General features: G+C 45.0%; 1 protein-coding gene across 3 annotated transcripts in view; it reads right to left on the bottom strand.

Annotated features, from left to right (window-relative positions):
- Window positions 1–23957, bottom strand: part of PECAM1 (platelet and endothelial cell adhesion molecule 1) — a 68745-nt gene that overhangs the window by 33105 nt on the left and 11683 nt on the right. For all 3 annotated transcript variants that reach the window (XM_019028047.3, XM_019028049.3, XM_055386837.2), the window contains exons 3-8: window positions 22168–22461; window positions 19393–19698; window positions 14085–14360; window positions 7502–7750; window positions 4455–4730; window positions 435–722 (exon numbers count right to left, since the gene is read on the bottom strand). In XM_019028047.3, the coding sequence (XP_018883592.2) occupies window positions 435–722; window positions 4455–4730; window positions 7502–7750; window positions 14085–14360; window positions 19393–19698; window positions 22168–22461 (1689 nt within the window). The remainder of the gene's footprint in view (window positions 1–434; window positions 723–4454; window positions 4731–7501; window positions 7751–14084; window positions 14361–19392; window positions 19699–22167; window positions 22462–23957) is intronic.

The raw sequence follows: 23957 nt of genomic DNA, 5'->3' as shown, positions 1-23957 counted from the left end.
CTCCAACTCCAGGGCTCAAGTGGAGTAGACTCCTTTTTGGCATGTGTGTTCAGCCCTCTTCCTCTCTAGGAAACCGCCCCCACCCACATAAGTGGGCTCCCCAATCATGTCTGTTCTGCGTGACCCAATCCCCTTGGCCACAGGTGGTCTGTGGTTGGATGTTTGACCCAAGATGATTCAATGGTGAGTCTGCCAACAATTTGTAATTGGAACAATGTGACATTCTCCCAATTCCTTATAATAATAGATTCCTCTTTTTTACTTAATTCGAGTGGGTTTCTGTCACTTGCAACCAAGAGCCTGGAGGACATTACTCTCCTAGCCTTCAGTCACATAAGCTAGACTCCCCTCCAACTCCCTCTTACAAGGGGTGTGTTTTCTGGTCTTGCCCTTGGGAGTCCACAGCACAGCTTGCTGTGGAGACCCTGACTCACCTCTGACTGTCAGTATTTTGCTTCTGGGGACACTGGAGGCGTGGTTGGCTCTGTTGAAGGCTGTGCAGTAATACTCCCCCTCCTGTTCCTTGCTAGCCTTCTGCTTGGTCCAAAATGCCTGGGTGGCATTTGAGGTCATTTGATAGAAGGGTTTGCCCTCCTTTTCTCTGTAAAACTTATAGGTGATGGGACCAGATCCTTCATTCACAGCGCATTGCAGCACAATGTCCTCTCCAGACTCCACCACCTTACTTGACAGGATAGAAATCTGGACCTCATCCACCGGGGCTGAAAAGCGGGAAAAGGATTCACACTGAGCAAAGAAGGGCAGAGGAAGAGGAACATGAGACAGCCACTGCTCAACTTTTTTTTTTTTTTCTCTGAGACAGAGTCCCGCTCTTATCACCCAGGCTGGAGTGCAGTGGTATAATCTCAGCTTACTGCAACGTCTGCCTCCTGGGTTCAAGCAAATCTCCTGCCTCAGCCTCCCGAGTAGCTGGAATGACAGGTGCGCCTACCAGGCCCAGCTAACTTTTTGGATTTTTTTGTTGTTGTTGTTGTTTTAGAGATGGGGTTTTGCCCTGTTGGCCAGGCTGGTCTTGAATTCCTGACCTCAGGTGATTTGCCCACCTCGGCCTTCCAAAATGCTGGGATTACAGGCATAAGCCACCATGCCAGGCCACAGACAATCTTGACCCACTGCCTTCTCTAGCTATCGGCCATTTTCTCTCCTTTTTCCTTTATGCTTTGACACCCTTATTTCACACTTTCTTGTTACCCCTGAAATCTGACTGCACTCTTGTGTAGTCACAATCTTGTGACACTGCACTCTCTCTCAAGTTTTGAAGAAACTGGGAAGGTCACTTGATTCCCCAACCAACGTCCCTGAGTCCCCTGCTGATTAAATTCAGTGGTAGATGCTCTTCCTCCAGGCTCCCAACCTTGGGCTCTCCATACTTCACTGTTGCCCAGGTCTTACTGTGGAACTCAGCTTTTTCTGGGCTTCTGGGCTTCCTCATGACTCTGATTCTCTTCCCTTCTTACCTGGCACCCCTTTCTTATTCACTGGTTATTCTTTGTTTTCCCCGGAAGTATGAACATTTTGCAAAATTCAATCCTCAGTTTTCCATCCCCATTCTCCTCCTGGGTGATTTCACCTACACGCTGAGCTTCTGTCTCTGAGCCACTGACACCTAAACCTATGGCTCCAGTCCAGGTTACTTTCCTGAACTCCAAGTCTCCCTTTTCACCTGGGCATTTCCACCTGGAAGCCCAGCCAGCCTCACTCCCTGCAGGTCCAAGCAGAACTTGGCTACCTCCTGTATCCGCTTTTCCTAGCTCCATCCTCAACCACCAAAATTCGGATCCTAAATTGTCTTCCCAAGTAGACTTTTCCTTCTAGTGTGAGAGCAGATGGTCAGCAGATGGTGTTGTAACTTATGAGTCACTCTCCTGTGAGTGCAGGCTGTGGTAAGACAATGGAAGAAGCCAAGCTCCGGGCCTGGGACACCAGTGGGCTCAAATCCCAGTCCCACCACCCACCAGCTATCTGCCCTAAGCCTCAGTTGCATCATGATAAAATAACGACAATGCTGTTACTGGTGTTCTGTGGTTATTGTGAGTTTCCATTGGAGCAATTTACTACAGTACTTCACACAGGGCTAGACACATGGTCAGTAAATGTGAGCCACTGATATCGACCCAGTTTAAACCAACAGCTTCACATGGGCTTCCACATTAGCCTCTAACGTACCATGAGGTCTGAAGTCACCATGCCTGCTCCCTGACCCAGCCACCAGGTGGATCGTTCCGAGAACTCATTTGCATCCTGTCCTTCCTTCCATCTTCTGGCTTTTCACTGCATGCAGGACAATTCCCTACTCCTGAGACTGGAACCTGACACCTGTCACACTTAGGCTCAGCCACTTTTTCAGCTCATATCCGGTGATTCTCCATTCCCAAACTCCAGCCTCTGTTTCCAACCATCTGATTTGTCCACAGTCTTTTTTTTTTTTTTTTTTTGAGATAGAGTCTCACTCTGTCACCCAGGCTGGAGTGCAGTGGCATGATCTTGGCTCACTGCAACCTCTGCCTCCTGGATTCAAGCGATTCTCCCACCTCAGCCACCTGAGTAGCTGGGGCTACAGGCACCCACCACCATGCTGGGCTAATGTATTTTTAGTAGAGACGGGGTTTTGCCATGTTGGCCAAGCTAGTCTCAAACTCCTGGGCTCAAGTGATCCACCCCATTCGGTCTCCCAAAGTGCTGGGATTATAGGCGTGAGCCACCACACCTGGCCGCGCACAGTCTTTTGAAGTGCCCCATGGGACCTTTTGGCTCATGTGTTTGCTGGAGATGTTCAGCCATCTTCAGCCTTCTCTGCCCACCCATTCTCAAGCCCTGGCACCTAGCCCAGCTTTTTCACAATGTTTACCCACTTAAGCTAGATGACGTCTGACATACCCTGAATTACTATCACCATCACTGTAAGGATATAGTTCACGTGACAACCAAACATGACCCCTAACATTTTTTCTATGCTTATTGGTATTATGATTCAGATGTTTCGCCATCATTTAATTAGGAGAGCTTGTGTTTCTTACGACAGCATTGAAACAAAGAATATGTCTTCTTTTTTGTATGCCTCACACCATTAGGTGCTTAGTCTATGTTAACGTTAATTTTTTTTTTTTTTGAGATGGAGTCTTGCTCTGTTGCCCAGGCTGGAGTGTAGTGGAATGATATTGGCTCCCTGCAGCCTCTGCCTCCCAGGTTCAAATGATTCTTGTGCCTCAGCCTCCCGAGTAGCTGGCATTAAAGGTGCCCACCACCACACCCAGCTAACTTTTTGTATTTTTAGTAGAGACAGGATTTCACCATGTTGGCCAGGCTGGTCTCGAATTCCTGACCTCAGGTGATCCACCCACCTCAGCTTCCCAAAGTGCTAGGATTACAGGTGTGAGCTACCTCACCCGGCCTATGTTAATGTTAATTGAAAAGGTATGGCTACTATTAGACTATACATGAATAGAAGCAGGAATCCCTCTCTACTATTCACATCCACCAGCAGCCCATATAGATAGGCAGTTACTAAACAAGAAGGACAAAGAGGAGGAAGCCTTATTAAACTTTTTACAACAGGATGCGAAATATCTAAGACATGCAAGCAATGGCACTCCTGAGGCCTTCTGAGAGGCACGAGATAGAGGCTTAAGGGAAACTGTCCACCCCCAAGACAATGGTATATTTCTCTTGAGTATGATGAGAATCCCAGGCAAATGTTAGTAACTGCCATGAGACCACAGCCTGTAGCTCTCACTGCTGCGGATTTCACACAAGGCAGGGTTGCCCGGCTAGGAGTCACAACAGCAGAGTCCTGATCTACAATTCTCAGAACAGTTTATCTGAAAAGGAGAAAGTGCTAAGGGAGCCCATATGCACAACTTCAGTGCTTCCTGCAGTCAGGACACTTTCATGCTTATCATATTTTAGCAGTTTGTTGAAAGGTTCTGGAAAGAGATTACATTGTCCTCATCAATAGCCCCCAAATATTTTCCAGCCTCCTTTACTGAACCTTGGCCCTGCTTTGGTGCATATCTAGTATATGGACTTTGCATAAGCACCCACTACTTCTCTCGCTTTTTTTTTTTTAGATGGAGTTTCGCTCTTGTTGCCCAGGCTGGAGTGCAATGGTGCAACTTGGCTCAGTGCAACCTCTGCTTCCTGGGTTCAAGCAATTCTCCTGCCTCAGCCTCCCGAGTGGCTGGGATTACAGGTGCACGCCACCATGCCCAGCTAATTTTTGTATTTTTAGTAGAGATGGGGTTTCACCATGTTGGCCAGGCTGGTCTTGAACTCCTGGCCTCAATGATTCACCGGCCTTGGCCTCCTAAAGTGCTGGGATTACAGGCATGAGCCACCGCACCTGGCCCCCTACTTCTCTTATTGTCCCCACAGTCCCTGGGCATGAACGAATGCCCCAAGCCCACATGATTTCTTCTCATAGCACAGCAACTTACCTATCACCTTCACCCTCAGAACCTCACTTAACATTTTGGCGTGGGAATGGCAATTATCTGCAACACACTGGTATTCGACGTCTTCAGTGGGGTTGTCTTTGAATACCGCAGGATCATTTGAGTTCTTGGTACTATTCTCCAAAACTTTACTTGTTTTTAAAAGTTGGTAAGAAATAGGCAAAGTTCCACTGATCGATTCGCAACGGACTTCGATGGTCTGTCCTTTTATGACCTCAAACTGGGCATCATAAGAAATCCTGGGCTGGGAGAGCATTTCTAGAACAGAGGGAGAAACAATCCAAAAGGCACTGAAGGTAAAAGCAAAGCATCCAGCACAAGAGGTTCCTCCTCCAAACCCTGAGCTTTGCTTTCTATCCCTGCTGTAATTTCAAATGCCTGCCTGCCTTATTTACCTTTATAGGACACCTATGAGACTGACAGGCTGTGTGTGTGTGTGTGTGTGTGTGTGTGTGTGTGTGTGTGTGTGTGTGTGTGTGTGAGAAGGGAAAGGGAAAGAGAAGTACAATAAGCAAAACAGAGAATGACAGAAATTCAAGGAAAACATTACATCCCCAGAAATACCTGTTCATATTTTACCATATCTCACACGCACATGCACACATAATACACTTTTCTTGTGTTGAGCAAAGACACAGAAAGCGTAGAAAAAGTACAACAAGTAGCCAACAAAATGTGTGTGTGTGTGTATTTGAGACAGGGTCTCACTCTATTACCCAGGCTGGAGTGCAGTGGTGCGATGACAGCTCACTACAACCTCCCAGAATCAAGCAATCCTCCTACCTCAGCCTCCCGAGTAGCTGGGACTATAGGTGCACACCACACCTGGCTAATTCTTTATTTTTTGTAGAGACAGGATCTCACTATGTGCCCAGGCTGGTCTTGAACTCCTGGACTCAAGTGATCCTCCCACATCAGCTGCCCAAAGTGCTGGGATTATAAGTATGAGCTACCACACCTGGCTGAGCATATATATATATATATATATATGTGTGTGTGTGTGTGTGTGTGTGTGTGTGTGTGTGTGTGTGTGTGTGTATTCTGAGACCGAGTCTTGCTCTGTCACCCAGGCTGGAGTGCAATGGCGCAATCTTAGCTCACCACAACCTCCACCTCCTGGGTCCAAGGGATTCTCCTGCCTCAGCCTCCCGAGTAGCTGGGATTACAGGCATGTGCCACCACACCCGGCTAACTTTTGTATTTTTAGTAGAGAGGGGGTTTCACCATGTTGGCCAGGCTGGCCTCACACTCCTGACCTCAGGTGATCCACACACCTTGGCCTCCCAAATTGTTGGGATTACAGGTGTGAGCCACCAGGTCCAGCCAATATATACGTTTTTAAATTATTCTCAGCCAGTCACGGTGGCTCATGCCTGTAATCCCAGCACTTTGGGAGGCCGAGGTGGGCAGATCACCTGAGGTCAGGACTTTAAGACCAGCCTGACCAATGTAGAGAAACCCCGTCTCTACTGAAAATACAAAATTAGCGGGGCATGGTGGCACATGCCTGTAATCCTAGCTACTCGGGAGGCTGAGGCAGGAGAATCGCTTGAACCCGGGAGGCAGAGGTTGCAGTGAGCTGAGATCATGTCATTGCACTCCAGCCTGGGGAACAAGAGCAAAACTCCATCTCAAAAAAAAAAAAAAAGAAAAAAGAAAAAAAAAGTCTTCTTAGTGCTTCAGCCTCTTAACAGATAAGAATTATATTAGGTCATTATTTAGGCATTAGTTTATTTAAACCTTATACAATGAGATTTCCTCCTCCCAAGAACAAAAAGTAAAATAAAACGTTATAACACACATTTGTCTCTTGCATTCCTGCCTTTTGAGTTAGGTGGTTAGAGCATTAAAAATAGGCTAAAATCCTGGTTCAGTTGAAGCTATAATAAAATCTTAGCTGGATAAAACACAGCCACAGGTTAAATGAAAGGATCGTGACTGAATAATATAGTGACAGTGACAACTTGACTGGAGTTCTATAATCAACCAGAATCTCGCCACCCAAAGTGTGGTCCAGAGACCAACAACATCCACATCACCAAAATGCTAGTTAGAGATGCAGAACCTGGCCCCATCTGGGCCTAAAATACTGAATCATAACCTGTATTTTAACCAGGTCTTGCATGCACATTCAGGCCTGAGAAGCCCAGCTCCTGGTGGTCAAATACCTACATTCTGTCCACTGGAAGTCTTACCCTTTTGGGTTAGCCAGGATACAGATTTAAAAAATGGAATTTTGATATTCTTGGCCGGGTGTGGTGGCTCAGGCCTGTAATCCCAGGACTTTGGGAGGCCGAGGCAGGCAGATCACGAGGTCAGGAGATGGAGACCGTCCTGGCTAACACGGTGAAACCCCATCTCTACTAAAAATACAAAAAAATATTATCCAGGCGTGGTTGCGGGTGCCTGTAGTCCCAGCTACTTGGGAGGCTGAGGCAGGAGAATGGCGTGAACCCAGGAGGCGGAGCTTGCAGTGAGCCCAGATTGTGCCACTGCACTCCAGCCTGGGTGACAGAGCAAGACTGCATCTCAAAAAAATAAATAAATAAAAGTAATAAAAATAAAAATACAAAAATTAGGCAGACATGGTGGTGGGCACCTGTAATCCCAGCTACTTGGGAGGCTGAGGCAGGAGATCACTTGAACCTAGGAGGCAGAGGTTGCAGTGAGCTATCATGCCACTGCACTCTAGCCTGGGCGACAGAGTGAGACTCTGTCTCAAAAAAAAAAAAGAAAAGTTTAACATTGACTAAGTAGTGTTTCCTTCCTGACCTTTTGGGTGGGTACTTGCTCCAGGAGGCAGAATCTTGCCAGAATCTTAGCAAGTCAGAGGCCACATCATCATCAGTGAATCAGTGTTCTGAGCAGGAATACCTCCTTGTTTCTTTGGCCTTTGATTTCACACTTCTCTCCCTCTAGTTCTTACCCTGCCTGAGTCTGCTCAGACCGGAGAGGGCGGCAGCTGCAGATAAATTTCCTTTCTCCCATTCAACCCCGGATGTCCTCTGAGTCAGCAACAATATACTCACCACATACGACTATCTGGACTGTGTTGCTTTTCTTGACCACTTTGTCAATACCTGCAGTGCAGATATACGTCCCACTGTCCGACTTTGAGGCTATCTTGGTGAAATCTTGAGTCTGTGACACAATCATATCTTCCTTCTGGATGGTGAAGTTGGCTGGAGGTGCTCCTGGGATGGAGCAGGACAGGTTCAGTCTTTCACCTTGGTCCAGATGTGTGAAGGAAGATTCCAGTTCGGGCTTGGAAAATAGTTCTGAAAAACAGTGAGTGGGAATGGAGCGAGATGTGTCTGGCCACCACCCTAAAGACCCTTCCTGGAAAGGCCCTTGGCTCAGGTGCTCTTGGCAGAACCAACTTCCAGCAAAAAGTTTTCCTTTGCTTCTCATGTACCTAACGATCACCCCAGTAAGGAGCTAGGGTTCATTCTTTGCCTAGGATTCCAATGGCAGGTTTTCCTTTCTTGTTAATCCAATTTATTTCAATGACAAGGATTAGAAAAGTTTTGCAACTTGTGGCCAGGTGTGGTGGCTCATGCCTGTAATTCCAGCACTTTGGGAGGCAGAGGTGGGTGGATCACCTGAGGTCAGGAGTTGAGACCAGCCTGGGCAACATGGTGAAACCCCATCTCTACTAAAAATATAAAATTAGCCAGCATGGTGGTGGGCGCCTGTAATCCCAGATACTCGGGAGGCTGAGGCAAGAGAATCCCTTGAACCCAGGAGACAGAGATTGCAGTGAGCCGAGATCGCTCCACTGCACTCCAGCCTGGGCAACAAGAATGAAACTCCTTAAGCTAGCAGAAGGCAAGAAATAACTAAAATCAGAGCAGAACTGAAGGAAATAGAGACACAAAAAACTCTTCAAAAAATTAATGAATCCAGGAGCTGGTTTTTTGAAAGGATCAACAAAATTGATAGACCGCTAGCAAGACTAATAAAGAAAAAAAGAGAGAAGAATCAAATACACGCAATAAAAAATGATAAAGGGGATATCATCACCGATCCCACAGAAATACAAAGTACCATCAGAGAATACTACAAACACCTCTACGCAAATAAACTAGAAAATCTAGGAGAAATGGATAAATTCCTCGACACATACACTCTCCCAAGACTAAACCAGGAAGAAGTTGAATCTCTGAATAGACCAATAACAGGATCTGAAATTGTGGCAATAATCAATAGCTTACCAACCAAAAAGAGTCCAGGACCAGATGGATTCACAGCCGAATTCTACCAGAGGTACAAGGAGGAACTGGTACCATTCCTTCTGAAACTATTCCAGTCAATAGAAAAAGACGGAATCCTCCCTCAGGATGATGAGGCCAGCATCATCCTGATACCAAAGCCGGGCAGAGATACAACCAAAAAAGAGAATTTTAGACCAATATCCTTGATGAACATTGATGCAAAAATCCTCAATAAAATACTGGCAAACCAAATCCAGCAGCACATCAAAAAGCTTATCCACCATGATCAAGTGGGCTTCATCCCTGGGATGCAAGGCTGGTTCAATATACGCAAATCAATAAATGTAATCCAGCATATAAACAGAACCAAAGACAAAAACCACATGATTATCTCAATAGATGCAGAAAAGGCCTTTGACAAAATTCAACAACCCTTCATGCTAAAAACTCTCAATAAATTAGGTATTGATGGGACGTATCTCAAAATAATAAGAGCTATCTATGACAAACCCACAGCCAATATCATACTGAATGGGCAAAAACTGGAAGCATTCCCTTTGAAAACTGGCACAAGACAGGGATGCCTTCTCTCACCACTCCTATTCAACATAGTGTTGGAAGTTCTGGCCAGGGCAATTAGGCAGGAGAAGGAAATAAAGGGTATTCAATTAGGAAAAGAGGAAGTCAAATTGTCCCTGTTTGCAGATGACATGATTGTATATCTAGAAAACCCCATTGTCTCAGCCCAAAATCTCCTTAAGCTGATAAGCAACTTCAGCAAAGTCTCAGGATACAAAATCAATGTACAAAAATCACAAGCATTCTTATACACCAATAACAGACAAACAGAGAGCCAAATCATGAGTGAACTCCCATTCACAATTGCTTCAAAGAGAATAAAATACCTAGGAATCCAACTTACAAGGGACATGAAGGACCTCTTCAAGGAAAACTACAAACCACTGCTCAATGAAATAAAAGAGGATACAAACAAATGGAAGAACATTCCATGGTCATGGGTAGGAAGAATCAATATCGTGAAAATGGCCATACTGCCCAAGGTAATTTATAGATTCAATGCCATCCCCATCAAGCTACCAATGACTTTCTTCACAGAATTGGAAAAAACTACTTTAAAGTTCATATGGAACCAAAAAAGAGCCCGCATCGCCAAGTCAATCCTAAGCCAAAAGAACAAAGCTGGAGACATCACGCAACCTGACTTCAAACTATACTGCAAGGCTACAGTAACCAAAACAGCATGGTACTGGTACCAAAACAGAGATATAGATCAATGGAACGGAACAGAGCCCTCAGGAATAACGCCACATATCTACAACTATCTGATCTTTGACAAACCTGAGAAAAACAAGCAATGGGGAAAGGATTCCCTATTGAATAAATGGTGCTGGGAAAACTGGCTAGCCATATGTAGAAAGCTGAAACTGGATCCCTTCCTTACACCTTACACAAAAATTAATTCAAGATGGATTAAAGACTTAAACATTAGACCTAAAACCATAAAAACCCTAGAAGAAAACCTAGGCATTACCATTCAGGACATAGGCATGGGCAAGGACTTCATGTCTAAAACACCAAAAGCAATGGCAACAAAAGCCAAAATTGACAAATGGGATCTAATTAAACTAAAGAGTTTCTGCACAGCAAAAGAAACTACCATCAGAGTGAACAGGCAACCTACAAAATGGGAGAAAATTTTTGCAACCTACTCATCTGACAAAGAGCTAATATCCAGAATCTACAATGAACTCAAACAAATTTACAAGAAAAAAACAAACAACCCCATCAAAAAGTGGGCGAAGGACATGAACAGACACTTCTCAAAAGAAGACATTTATGCAGCCAAAAAACACATGAAAAAATGCTCACCATCACTGGCCATCAGAGAAATGCAGATCAAAACCACTATGAGATACCATCTCACACCAGTTAGAATGGCGATCATTAAAAAGTCAGGAAACAACAGGTGCTGGAGAGGATGTGGAGAAATAGGAACACTTTTACACTGTTGGTGGGACTGTAAACTAGTTCAACCATTGTGGAAGTCAGTGTGGTGATTCCTCAGGGATCTAGAACTAGAAATACCATTTGACCCAGCCATCCCATTACTGGGTATATACCCAAAGGACTATAAATCATGCTGCTATAAAGACACATGCACACGTATGTTTATTGCGGCACTATTCACAATAGCAAAGACTTGGAACCAATCCAAATGTCCAACAATGATAGACCGGATTAAGAAAATGTGGCACATATACACCATGGAATACTATGCAGCCATAAAAAACGATGAGTTCATGTCCTTTGTAGGGACATGGATGAAGCTGGAAATCATCATTCTCAGTAAACTATGGCAAGGACAAAAAACCAAACACCGCATCTTCTCACTCATAGGTGGGAATTGAACAATGAGAACACATGGACACAGGAAGGGGAACATCACACTCTGGGGACTGTTGTGGGGTGGGGGGAGGGGGGAGGGATAGCATTAGGAGATATACCTAATGCTAAATGACGAGTTAATGGGTGCGGCACACCAGCATGGCACATGTATACATATGTAACTAACCTGCACATTGTGCACATGTACCCTAAAACTTAAAGTATAATAATAATAAAAAAAAGAGTGAAACTCCGTTTCAAAAAAAAAAAGAAACAAAAGAAAAGTTTTGCAGCTTGTAATGCAGCAAATAATGATTCATGCATTCACTCATGTATTTGTTCACTCACTCATTTCACCCCACAAGTATTTATTGCAGGTTCTCTCTGTGGCGGGCCCCTTGCTAGGCACTGAGAGATAGCAGTGAATAAGAAACAGTCTCTGACTTCAAAGTGCTTACATTTAGTGGTTGATTCAGATGCATTATTTGTCACAGAGCCCATAGGAAAAACACTGAACTGGCAGGGCGCGGTGGCTCACACCTGTAATCCCAGCATTTTGGGAGGCCAAGGTGGACGGATCACAAGGTCAGGAGTTCAAGACAAGCCTGGCCAACATGGCGAAACCCCGTCTCTACTGAAAATACAAAAATTATCTAGGTGTGGTGGTGCATGCCTATAATCCCAGCTACTCAGGAGGCTGAGGCAGGAGAATCGCTTGAACCTGGGAGGAGGAGGTTGCAGTGAGCTGAGACTGTGCCACTTCACTGCAGCCTGGGCAACAAGAGCAAAACTCCATCTCAAAAAAAAAAAAAGAAAAGAAAAAAGACACTGAACCTAGCCTTGGGAATCATGGAAAGGCCTGTCGGAGAAAGTTATCCAGGGAAAGTGTCTGAGACAGAATGTCTCAGTCCATCTGGGCTTCTACCACAAAATGATGTAGACTGGTCTAGTTATGTCTATGAATTCTTCATAGGTAAAACCGGGTCTTAGGTAGCTCTTTATCCCCAGTAAGTTGCCCAGCATACAGAAAATGCTCAATATGTGTTGAACTGGTACTTTTCTTTAATGAGATAATATAAATTGTATCAGTAAAAAAACACCATGAGCCATCAAAATATAAGTCATGATCAATACTTAACTAAATTGCTAGCACACACTATAGACCAGCAGGACCCAATGTATATGCCAATATACCAGTTGGGTAGTTGGTAGCCTACCTATGGTGCTGGAGAGTGTTGCTGACACTGCACACTCAATGCTTGACACATAGGAGGCTTTTAGTAAATAACTGAACAAATGAATGAATGAACGTTATGAATGCAGACACACGAGAACCCCTTCACCGTGCAACCAAGAAGTGCTGACTGTCTCTGTCCACTGAAACATTGTCATCTAACACTCATTCCTTCATCCAACAAATATGTATTGAATTCCTCCTGTGTGTCGGGCACTGTTCTAGGTGTTAAGGATATAGCACTGAACAAAATAATGTTCCTGTTCTCAGCGGCTTGCATTCTAGTGGCTGCATACACATAATAAACAAGAAAGGTAGAGTATATTTTTGGTGCTAAGTACTTTAGAGGGAAATAAAGCCAGGTAAGGAGGGTTAGGAGTCTGAGGGAACTTTCAAGTTCATGGATTTGAAAGCCAAACAGGCCTGAGGGTGACTCTTGTTCTACCCCCTTGGTAACCCTGTAATCCTTGGTTGAGTTACTAACCTCACAGTCTCAGTTTCCACATCCATAAAGTGGACATTCTTATGCCTATCTCCTTGAATTGTTATGAGCATGAAATGAAAATATATATAAACCTGGGCCAGCCCAGTGGCTCATGCCTATAATCCCAGCACTTTAGGAGGCCGAGGCAGGCAGATCACTTGAGGTCAGGAGTTTGAGACCAGCCTGGACAGCATGGTGAAACCCCATCTCTACTAAAAATACAAAAAGTTAGCAGGCCGTGGTGGCGCACGCACCTGTAATCTCAGCTACTTGGGAGGCTGAGGCAGGAGAATTACTTGAACCTGGGAGGCAGAGGTTGTAGTGGGCCGAGATCGTGCCACTGCACTCCAGCCTGGGCAACAGAGTGAGGGTTTGTCTCAAAAAAGAAAAAAAAAAAAAGAAAAGAAAATGTATATAAACCCATCATGCAATGTTCAACAAAGGGTAATTGTCATTTCTTTTTTTTTTTTTTTTTTTTTGAGACAGAGTATCACTCTGTGGCCCAGGCTGGAGTGCAGTGGCGCAATCTCAGCTCACCGCAGCCTCTGCCTCCCGGGTTCAAGAGATTCTTGTGCCTTAGCCTCCCGAGTAGGTGAGATTACAGGCATGCTGCCATGCCCAGCTAATTTTCGTATTTTTAGTAGAGATGGGGTTTTATCATATTGGCCGGGCTGGTCTCGAACTACCGGCCTCAAGTGATCTGCCCACCTTGGCCTCCCAAGTCCTGGGATTACAGACGTGAGCCACCATGCCCAGCCATGTTATCATTATTTTTGAGTTTACTAATGCTTTCTCATTTGTGGCCCTGTCATAGGAACCATGTCTGGGATCTAGCATAGTGCTTGTCACAGGGGATGAAGAAATATAACAGAGTAATGAAAACATTAACCAGTGTTCAGAGTCTTACTCTGTACAAATCTCTCAGCTCATGCTTACAGTATAGTTATCTCATTAATCATTACAGCAGTCCTAAAAGGTCATTATCACCATCTCACAGCGCTGCGGCACATTCAATAACTCACCCAAGGTCACAGAAGCAGTGAGCGGCAGGGTTGAGCTTTGGTGCCGGAGCCTGTACCCTCAACACGCACAGTGGACTGTTAACTCGCTCTGCAGTGGTTTCTTCCCACAAGCACCAAAGCCCCATCTGAGCACATTCATTCAGATAAGCAGGGGCAGGAAATGTATCAGCTCTCTTTGGCCATGCTGGATTGCAGCATGGTGGCCTCTTGAGCCCGCCATATGCCAACACCCTCCCGCAGCAGCAGCCCTACCTGTTATGTTGACGACGATGCTGCTGACCTTGGATATGCGGCTGGACTCCACTTTGCACGTGTAGTTGCCACTGTGCTCCACCATGGCCATGACTGAGTACACAGCCTTGTTGCCATGTCTGTTGTGGGCCACAATCGCCTTGTCCTTCTGAATTATGATTTCTGGAAACTCCTGGGCCAGGTGAGTCACTTGAATGGTGCACTTAATGTGGAGCTGAGCTCCTTCCATGATCATTCCGGTGGGGCTGATGTGGAACTTGGGTGTAGAGAAGGATTCTGCAAGAGAGGAAGACAACCCGGTTGGACTCAAGTGCAAACCTGGGCAAGAGAAGCCTCTTCTGCTCTTTTTGCTGCTTCCCCTTTTCAAACTTCTATTGTTCCTAACTAACTTTAAAAATTCAACCTTTCCTCTCTAGAACTTTTGCCTTGGCTGCTCTCATACTCCCTCCCTTCTCGCTCACTCTTGCATCTTCAGGCTTCTTCACTGCAATTCTCTGGGTTTCTGAAGCTTCCCAAAGGCCAAACACCTTCTCTAGATCTCGCCTTCAGAGGACTTCAGAAATAACCACAGTATTTAGAAATGATCTTCCTCCTGCCCACTATGAGTTTTCTAGGCTATTCTCAGCACTTCATGGAAGCTTGGCATTTCAGCATGAAGACACTATAGCTTTCAAAAGTTCAGCTCTGTGAAACGTGCTGCTTCATGGAAATGCATATTTAAATAATCACATGCCTCCAAAAAAGTGGCTTCTAGTCTGTTCTATTTCATTTTTTAAAATGCTGGCATCACTCACTAAACTGATTTCATGACTCACGCAGTTTGAAAAACAATTTTGCCTGAGTGTGGGGCCTTACACCTGTAATCCTAACACTTAGGAAGCCCAGGAGTTCTAGAACAGCCTCTGGGCAACATAGTGAGACCCTATCTCTATTTAAAAAGAAAAATAGTTTTAATCAAGTATAGATCACATACCAACCAGGGCATAGGATCTTCAGGGAAGTAGGGATAGGTCCTAGGCTTTCGTTTCCACTTACAACAAAAAAACAAGCCCAGGGCATAAACTGGAATATATACACAGATTCCAACTGTGTAAAATATAGATTAGGGATATCTTCAAAATGCTAATAGTGAACTTATAGTACTCTAATGCTTTAATATTCATTAGTGATTTTTAACATTATAAAGTCAATTCATAATTAGAAGTTATCATAAAATAATAGCCTGCCTTCTCAAATAAAAGTAAAAAAGGGGAAAGCATCCTTTACATGCTTTAGGACTCTCAAATTTTAGGTCTTCTGGGGAACCTTAATAATAGCTGAAGGGTGTTTTTCTTTCACCCAGATCAACTCCAGATGCACCAGATATTTAAATGCAGGGGGAAAAAAATGAAACCATAGCACAGGAATAGAAAACACGGGTGTGTTTTTTTCCTTTAATAATCTTGACATGCCGAAGACCTTTAAGTATGAATCACAAAACTGAGGCGCCATAAAGAAACAGAACAGGTAAATTTGACTAAGTGAAGATTAAAAACTTCAGCATGGAAAACTTATCATAAAACTCAAAGAAAAATGACAAACTAGAGAAAATATTTGCATAATATCACCGACAAATAGCTAATCAATTTATTAAAGGCTCAGCTAGGGGCGGTGGCTCACGCCTGCAACTCCAGCACTTTGGGAGGCTGAGGCAGGAGAACTGCCTGAGCTAAGGAGTTTAAGACCAGCCTGGGAAACAATGGTGAGACCCTCCATCTCAAAAAACATATTATAAAATATTTTTTAAAATAAAATAAAGGGGTCAGGCACGGTGGTCCACACCTGTAATCCCAGCACTTTGGGAGGCCAAGGTGGGTGGATCACGAGGTCAGGAGTTTAAGACCAGCCTGGCCAAGATGGTGAAACCCCGTCTCTACTAAAAATACAAAAATTAGCTGGGCGTGGTGGCAGCCCCCTGTAATGCCAGCTACTCAGGAGGCTGAGGCAGGAGAATCACTTGAACCTGGTGGGCGGAGGTTGCAGTGAGCCGAGATCGCGCCACTGCACTCCAGCCTGGGCGACAGAGTGAGACTCCATCTCAAAAATAAATAAATAAATAAAAATAAAATAAAGGGCTTGAACAAATCCAACCAGGAACGATAAAAATGACTTTAGTCAAATTTACCTATCTTGTTTCTTTGTGGCACCGGAGTTTTGTGATTCACAATAAAAATGACAAGGCATATATGAATAGGCAGTTTACGGGAAAAAAATGTAATAGATGAATAAACAAACTCAACCTCACTAAAAACTAAAGAAATACAAATCACCACAACAATGATATATATCACTATACCTCAACTAGATTGTCAAAAATAATAAAACATTGAAATACTCTGTTAGGACCAGGCGCAGTGGCTCACGCCTGCAATCCTAGCACTTTGGGAGGCCGAGATGGGAGGATCACTTGAGGCCAGGAGTTCGAGAACAGCCTGGTCAACATAGCAAGACCCTAATCTCTATTTAAAAAAGAAAGAAAGAAAGAAAAACTTTGTTGGTAAGGATGTGGGAAAACAAACACTAGCATCACTACTGATGAAAATGTTCAACCATCTTGAAGAGCACTTTGGCAATATCTAGCACTTTGGCAACATCGAGCCAGGCACAGTCAGCCAAACCTTTTATAAATTAAAGGAATTAGCTCTTTGTCAAAGGTACTATGCAAATATTTTCTCCAGTTTGTCATTTGTCTTTTTATTTTACGATAAGTTTTTCATACTGAAGTTTTTGTTGTTGTTTTGAGATGGAGTCTCACTCAGTCACCCAGGCTGGAATGCAGTGACACGGTGGCTCACTGCAACCTCCACCTCCCAGGTTCAAGTGATCCTCCTGCCTCAGCCTCCAGAGTAGCTGGGACTCAGGTGCCCACCACCACGCTTGGCTAATTTTTGTATTTTTAGTAGAGATGGGGTTTCACCATGCTGGCCAGGCTGGTCTCAGACTCCTGACTTCAGGTGATCCGCCTGCCTCAGCCTCCCAAAGTGCTGGGATTACAGATGTGAGCCACCATGCCTGGCCTCATGCTGAAGTTTTTAACTGAAAATGCACAGGCCAGGTGTGGCGGCCCATGCCTGTAATCCCAGCACTTTGGGAGGCTGAGGCAGGTGGATCACCTGAGATCGGGAGTCAAGACCAGCCTGACCAACATGGAGAAACCCCATCTCAACTAAAAATACAAAATTAGCCAGGCGTGGTGGCACATGCCTAATCCCAACTACTTGGGAGGCTGAGGCAGGAGAATCGCTTGAACTCGGGAGGCAGAGGTTGCGGTGAGCTGAGATTGCGCCACTGTACTCGAGCCTGGGCAACAAGAGTGACACTCTGTCTCAAATAAATAAATAAATAAATAAATAAATAAATAAATAAAAAAGAAAATGCACAAAACATCTGATTCAACAATTTGACTACTAAGAATTAACCATATAAATAATAATAGTAAAATAGTTGCCAAAGTACACAAGTTACAAGTACAAATATCTATACTGCAGGATTGTTGTAATAGCAAAAACTGAGAAAAATACCTAAATATCCATCAACAGAAGATGAGGTAAATCACTCAAGCCCAGGAGTTTGAGGGTTGCAGAGATGGCCCATCCCTACAGTCAAGTTCTGAGTTCTAAAATGAGATAGATCTATATTTCTTCATATGGACAAAAGTCCATAAGATTTTGTCTGGTTTTAAAAAAGCTGTAAAATAGTGTGATAGGTCCCCATCTTTTGTAAAAACAAAAGATGTTTTTTCTGTTTGTGTGTGTGTGTGTGTGTGTGGCTGGGTGTGTGTATGATATATAAATATATGTAGAAAAAGTCTAGAGGATCATGTGTGGTTTTCTCTAAGTAGAGGCATTATAAATGATTGTCACTTTATATACATACTTTATATCCTGCTCTTTTGTCTGAAAATTCTACCCAGAGCACACATGATTTTATAATCAGATAATAGAACATACAGACACACATACACACAACGGGCAGGATAAAGTGGGATGCCAAAAGAAGGGGACCATTTATGACAAAATATAAGTTTCCTATTTTGGAAATATTTGCAAATATCTACATGGGTGTGCCTTCCCCTGACTTCTCCCGGCTTGGCAAATGAGACCGGGTCCTGGGAGTGGCTGACTACCTGTCCTAGAGCCCTGTATGTCCTGGACACTCCCCAGCTTCCCTCTGCTGTTGCCTCCTTCTCTCCTGGGAGCATTTCCCAGGCCACCTCATTTGTTTGCTGTTTGTCCAACGCAAATCTACATTGAACAACAGGAGGCCAAGGCTGAGGACCTGGCCCCTCTTTCCTCCCGATCCCCTCCAAACCCAACTTCCTGGTGTCTGACCCTCGATGGCTTAAAGCAGTGGCTTCCAAACTACAGGTCACATAATGCATCAGTGTAGTGCGTCATGGCCAGTGTTTAAAGACTGAAATAGGCTGGGCACGGTGGCTCACGCCTGTAATCCTAGCACTTTAGGAGGCCGTGGTGGGTAGATCATCTGAGGTTAGGAGTTTGAGACCAGCCTGGCCAACATGGTAAAACCCTGTCTATACTAAAAATACAAATTTAGCCAGGCATGGTGGCATGCCCCTGTAATCCCAGCTACCCAGGAGGCTGAGGCAGGAGAATCGCTTGAACCTGGGAGGCGGAGGTTGCAGTGAGCTGAAATCATGCCACTGCACTCCAGCTCAGGCAACAGAGCAAGACCCTGTCTCAAAAACACACACAAGGCTGGGGTGGTGGCTCACGCCTGTAATCCCAGCACTTTGGGAGGCCAAGGCGGGTGGATCGCCTGACGTCAGGAGTTTGAGACCAGCCTGGCCAACATGACGAAACCCCATCTCTACTAAAAATACAAAAATTAGTCAGGCGTGGTGCTGCATGCCTGTAATCCCAGCTACTCCAGAGGCTGAGGCATAAGAATTGCTTGAACCCGGGAGGCAGAGGCTGCACTGAGCCAAGATTGCACCACTGCACTCCAGCTTGGGCGACAGAGCGAGACTCTGTCTCAAAAAAAAAAAAAAAACCCAAAAACCAAGCCAAACAAACAAAAAGCATCATATATATTAAGAGTAAAGTGTTGCTGGTGAAACTCTTGTTTGAAAAATTGTATGCAATTTAACTGTATAACAGTCAAAAAAGCTTGAAAAATACTGGCTTAAAATGATTAAGAACAGGTCTTAAGTCCTGAGAACAGCAGCCCCTTCCCAGTTCTGGGTTCTTTCTTCCCATACCAAACCAGAAACCACAAAGAACGATGAAGAAGGGAGCAGGACGCTGACCCGTCACGGTGACCAGTTCACTCTTGGTAGATTCTGAGGTCTGCATATGGATCCCAGAAACGATCCTAGCTTGACATCGGAAGAATAAAACGCGGTCCTGTTCCTCAACGGGGAATTCCAGTATCACAAAATTCTGGTCTCGAGAATTCTTCTCTCTTTTTAGCTTGACAATTTTTTCATTTAGTTCAAGTTTTTCAATTGTGAAGTATATTGGGGCCTTTTCCTCTGGGACAGAACAGTTGACCCTCACGACCCCGCCTTGGATGGCCTCTTTCTTGTCCAGTGTCACCCTGGGACTGGGCACTCCTATGGGGAAAGAGAAAGTCTGTCAGTATCAGCCTGATTGAGAGACACAAGCCTCCCTCCGCTGAGTGACTGTAGTTGACCCATGAGAGGGCTCTTTTTTGTTCTCTGAACACCCAGTGCGACCTACCAGGTAATAAATGAACGGGTATGTGCCCAGCACAGTACTAGGCACTTCGAAAAATATAAAATCTGGAGGCTGAGGTGGGTGGATCTCTTGAGCCCAGGAGTTGGAGACCAGCCTGGGCAACATGGTGAAATGCTATCTCTACAAAAAAAAAATTAAAAATTAGCCAGGGGTAGTTAGTGGTGTGCACTGGTAGTCCCAGCTACTTGGGAGGCCGAGGTGGGAGAATCACTTGAGCCTAGGAGGTTGAGGCGGCAGTGAGCAGTGATCCCACCACTGCACTCCAGCCTGGGCAACAGAGAACCTGTCTCAAAAAAGAGAAGAAAAGAAAGGAAAAAATATAAAATATGCTCAATGGGAGCTAAGCTATGAGGAAACAAAGGCATAAGAATGATACAGTGGACTTTGGGGACTCAGGGGAAAGAGTGGGAGGGAGCGAGGGATAAAAGACTACACACTGGGTACAGTGTACACTGCTCGGGTGATGGGTACACCAAAATCACCACTAAGGCCACGCGAGGTGGCTCATATCTGTAATCTCAACACTTTGGGAGGCTGAGGCAGGTGGATCACCTGAGGTCAGGAGTTTGAGACCAGCCTGGCCAACATGGTGAAACCCCATCTCTATTAAAAATACAAAAAATTAGCTGGGCATGGTGGCAGGCACCTGTAATCCCAGCTACTTGGGAGGCTGAGGCAGGAGAATTGCTTGAACCCCGAAGGCAGAGGTTGCAGTGAGCTGAGATCGCGCCACTGCCCTCCAGCCTGGGCAACAGAGTGAGACTCTGTCTCAAAAAAAAAAAAATAAAATAAATAAATAAATAAATAAATAAATAAATAAATAAATTTAAAAAATAAAATATGGTCAAGATGTACTTGGTGTTTTCAACGGTTTATAATCCTATTGGGAAGAGGACACAATCAGATTCCCAACAGATGATGCTTAGAGGGGAAAGGTAGCCAGTATTTGTCAGTGTCACTGTGATTGTTGTTACCCTTTATTGAATGCAGCCACAGGCTAGGACTGACTTTAATTTATTCCATGAACATTGACTGAATGCCTACTATGAGCCAGATTCATTGTTCAAGATATAAGAATAAACCAAACACCATCTCTGTCTTTACAATTTCACTATCCAGAAGAGCAGACAGATGTGTAAGAACGGATGGCAATACTGAGTGAAATAGAATATTTGTGGACCGGGCATGGTGGCTCACACCTGTAATCCTGACACTCTGGGAGGCCAAGGTGGGTAAATCACTTGAAGTTAGGAGTTCGAGACCAGGCTGGCCAACATGGTAAAACCCCGTCTTTACTAAAAATACAAAAAATTAGCCAGGCACAGTGGCGCGTGCCTGTAATCCCAGTTTCTTGGGAGGCTGAGACAGGAGAATCGCTTGAACCCAGGAGACAGAGGTTGCAGTGAGCCAAGGTCGCACCATTGCTCTTTAGCCTGGGTGACAGAGAAAGACTCTGTCTCAAAATAAATAAATACATTTCCATTTATTAGGAACTCACTAGGTGCTGGAAATTTTGCTAAGCACTCTACCCACATGACACTTTTAACCCTTTCAACAATTGCCTGAAATGGGTATCGTTGTTATCTTCCTTTTACTGGTGAGGATTTTGAAGTTTAGAGCTGTTAAGGGACTTGCCCAGATTGAAACCCAGGCAGAGTGACTGCAGAACGCAGTGTCTTAACACACCGCTGTGGCCTTTATACACACAAATACCATTGAATGTAGAGAGAGCATCAGAGCTGTACTGACTGGCACCCTGGGGTAGATCAATTTTGTTTTGGAAAGAGAAGACATCATTGAGTTGAGTCTTGAAGAAGAAATTTTAATTTATGTGACGAGATGAAGAAGCATTTTGGGACGCCAAGGCAGGTGGATCACTTGAGGTCAGGAGTTCGAGACCAGCCTGACCAACACAGTGAAACCCCATCTCTACTAAAAATACAAAATTAGCCAGGTGTGGTGGCGCACACCTGTAATTCCAATTACTTGGGAGGCTGAGGCAGGAGAATCGCTTGAACCTGGGAGGCAGAGGTTGTAGTGAGCTGAGATCACACCACTGCACTCCAGACTGGGTGACAGAGTGAGACTCCATCAAAGAAAGAAAGGAAGGAAGGAAGGAAGGAAGGAAGGAAGGAAGGAAGGGCCTGGCCTATTGGGAATATGTCTAGTGCCTACATATTCAGGTAAGGAAAATGCCAGGCAGATGAATGACAGGGTGATGGGTGGAGAGTTAAGTCCAGTGTCACTATTCATTCACAGCTGTTATTCACGCCACTGTGTGCTATGCTCCATCTGCTTGCCTGTGCTCAGTTCCAAGGACTCACCTTCCACCAACACCTGGTACTCTGCTGTGGTTTTCTCTTTGTTGTTCACAATCACAGTACATTTATATGTCCCTGAGTCATAGATCCGGACTTCAGGAATAAAATAACTCTCTGTGCTCTTCATGGAGGAGATGTTGTAAAACAGCACGTCATCCTTATAGAACAGCATCTGGTGCTGAGGCTTGACGTGAGAGGTGGTGCTGACATCCGCGAAGCACTGCAGGGTCAGGTTCTTCCCATTTTGCACCGTCCAGTCCGGCAGGCTCTTCATGTCGACACTGTTGATTGTGAAAGCTAAATGCAAAGGGAAGGAAGGCAGACATACCTGTTATCTCAGAAACAACATCATCCCGGTGACCTTCACCACATCAGATGTGGTCTTATCCCATCCTATGCAGTATTGAGTCCAGGGGTCCTACATGCCTACAGGGCCAGGCTGATAGTAACTGTGCACAGTGGCTCAAGCAGGAGGCAGTTGGTACTAAGCTGCAACTTTTCCCACCAAGGCAAAGGAACAGAGTGTGATAAAGATGTAGAGCTAGGTATGGTGGCTCACGCCTATAATCCCAGCACTTTGGGAGACCAAGGTGGGTGGATCACCTGAGGTCAGCAGTTAGAGACTGGCCTGGCCAACATGGTGAAACCCCCTCTCTACTAAAAATACAAAAATTAGCCAGGTTTGGCGGTGCAGGCCTGTAATCCCAGCTACTTGAGAGGCTGAGGCACAAGAATCACTTGAACCTGGGAAGAGGGGGTTGCAGTGAGGTGAGATCTCACCACTGCACTCCAGCCTGGGCGACAGAGTGAGACTGTCTCAAAAGACAAAAAAAAAAAGATATAGGCATTCTGTGAGCTGCCACATCTTGGCCCCTGGAGGGAGTACAGGATTCAAGCAGTCAAGTGTTCAAGTCCTGGCTCATCATTTACTGTGTGACCCTGGGCAGCTAGACTCTCTGAGCTCAGTTTCCTTACCTGTAGGATGGAGTAATCATATCTCATTAGGTCTTTGCAGGAAATGTACAGGAGAACAGCCAGAACGTCTCTTGTACAGTGCCCGATATACATTAAGTGCTTAATAAATGACCACTACCTCCATTCCGAAACCAGATGGTCGTGCCCAGGCCCTCCTTCTCCACCCAGGCCTTACCAAATTAGCACAGTCCCAGCTGGCATTTTCTATCTGATGGGCTCTGAGGTTTCACCAGATGGTGAGGACTTGAAACCAGTTTTTAGCCTGCTACTTGCGTTTTCAGCCTCACCTGCTACCAAGAAGCAAAGACTACAGATTCCCCTCTGCCAACGACAGGAATCTCCGGTCAAGCCTCAAAACAGCCACAGCGCTCAATCAGCTATCCAATCTCTGCTAGGAACTAGGCTGTGGGTCAACTGGCCAATTGTGTCATTTCTGGCAAGTCCCCAGAACAGAATTGGCTTATATCCAGTAACCATAGGCTGTCAATAGAATTCAGCTAACTACAGATCACATATTGAGGCTCATTCACAGTAGCAGGCTGACGGAAGGGTGGATTGCTTAAAATTGGGTGCTCTCTAGCTATTGCTGTGTTTTTGTCAGTTGGTTGGTTGTGGGCCACTGCCCTGAAAATTTTCCAGGCTAGAAGATCCTGAACCATGCCCATGGGTCAGGACTTGTATCCAAACTTCAGAGCAGACCAGGGTGGACTGCTTTTTGGAGATCCTCTTGGCAATGCCTGTAGGTGCTTCTGCAGCCCACTTGTGGTCTTAGTTATACCCCTTGACATATCTCAAAGCACTCACTAGCTTCCCTGTGG

This window comes from Gorilla gorilla, chromosome 4 (assembly GCF_029281585.2).
Source record: "Gorilla gorilla gorilla isolate KB3781 chromosome 4, NHGRI_mGorGor1-v2.1_pri, whole genome shotgun sequence".
Taxonomy (NCBI): Eukaryota; Metazoa; Chordata; class Mammalia; order Primates; family Hominidae; genus Gorilla; species Gorilla gorilla.
This window is presented reverse-complemented; position numbering and strand designations above follow the sequence as displayed.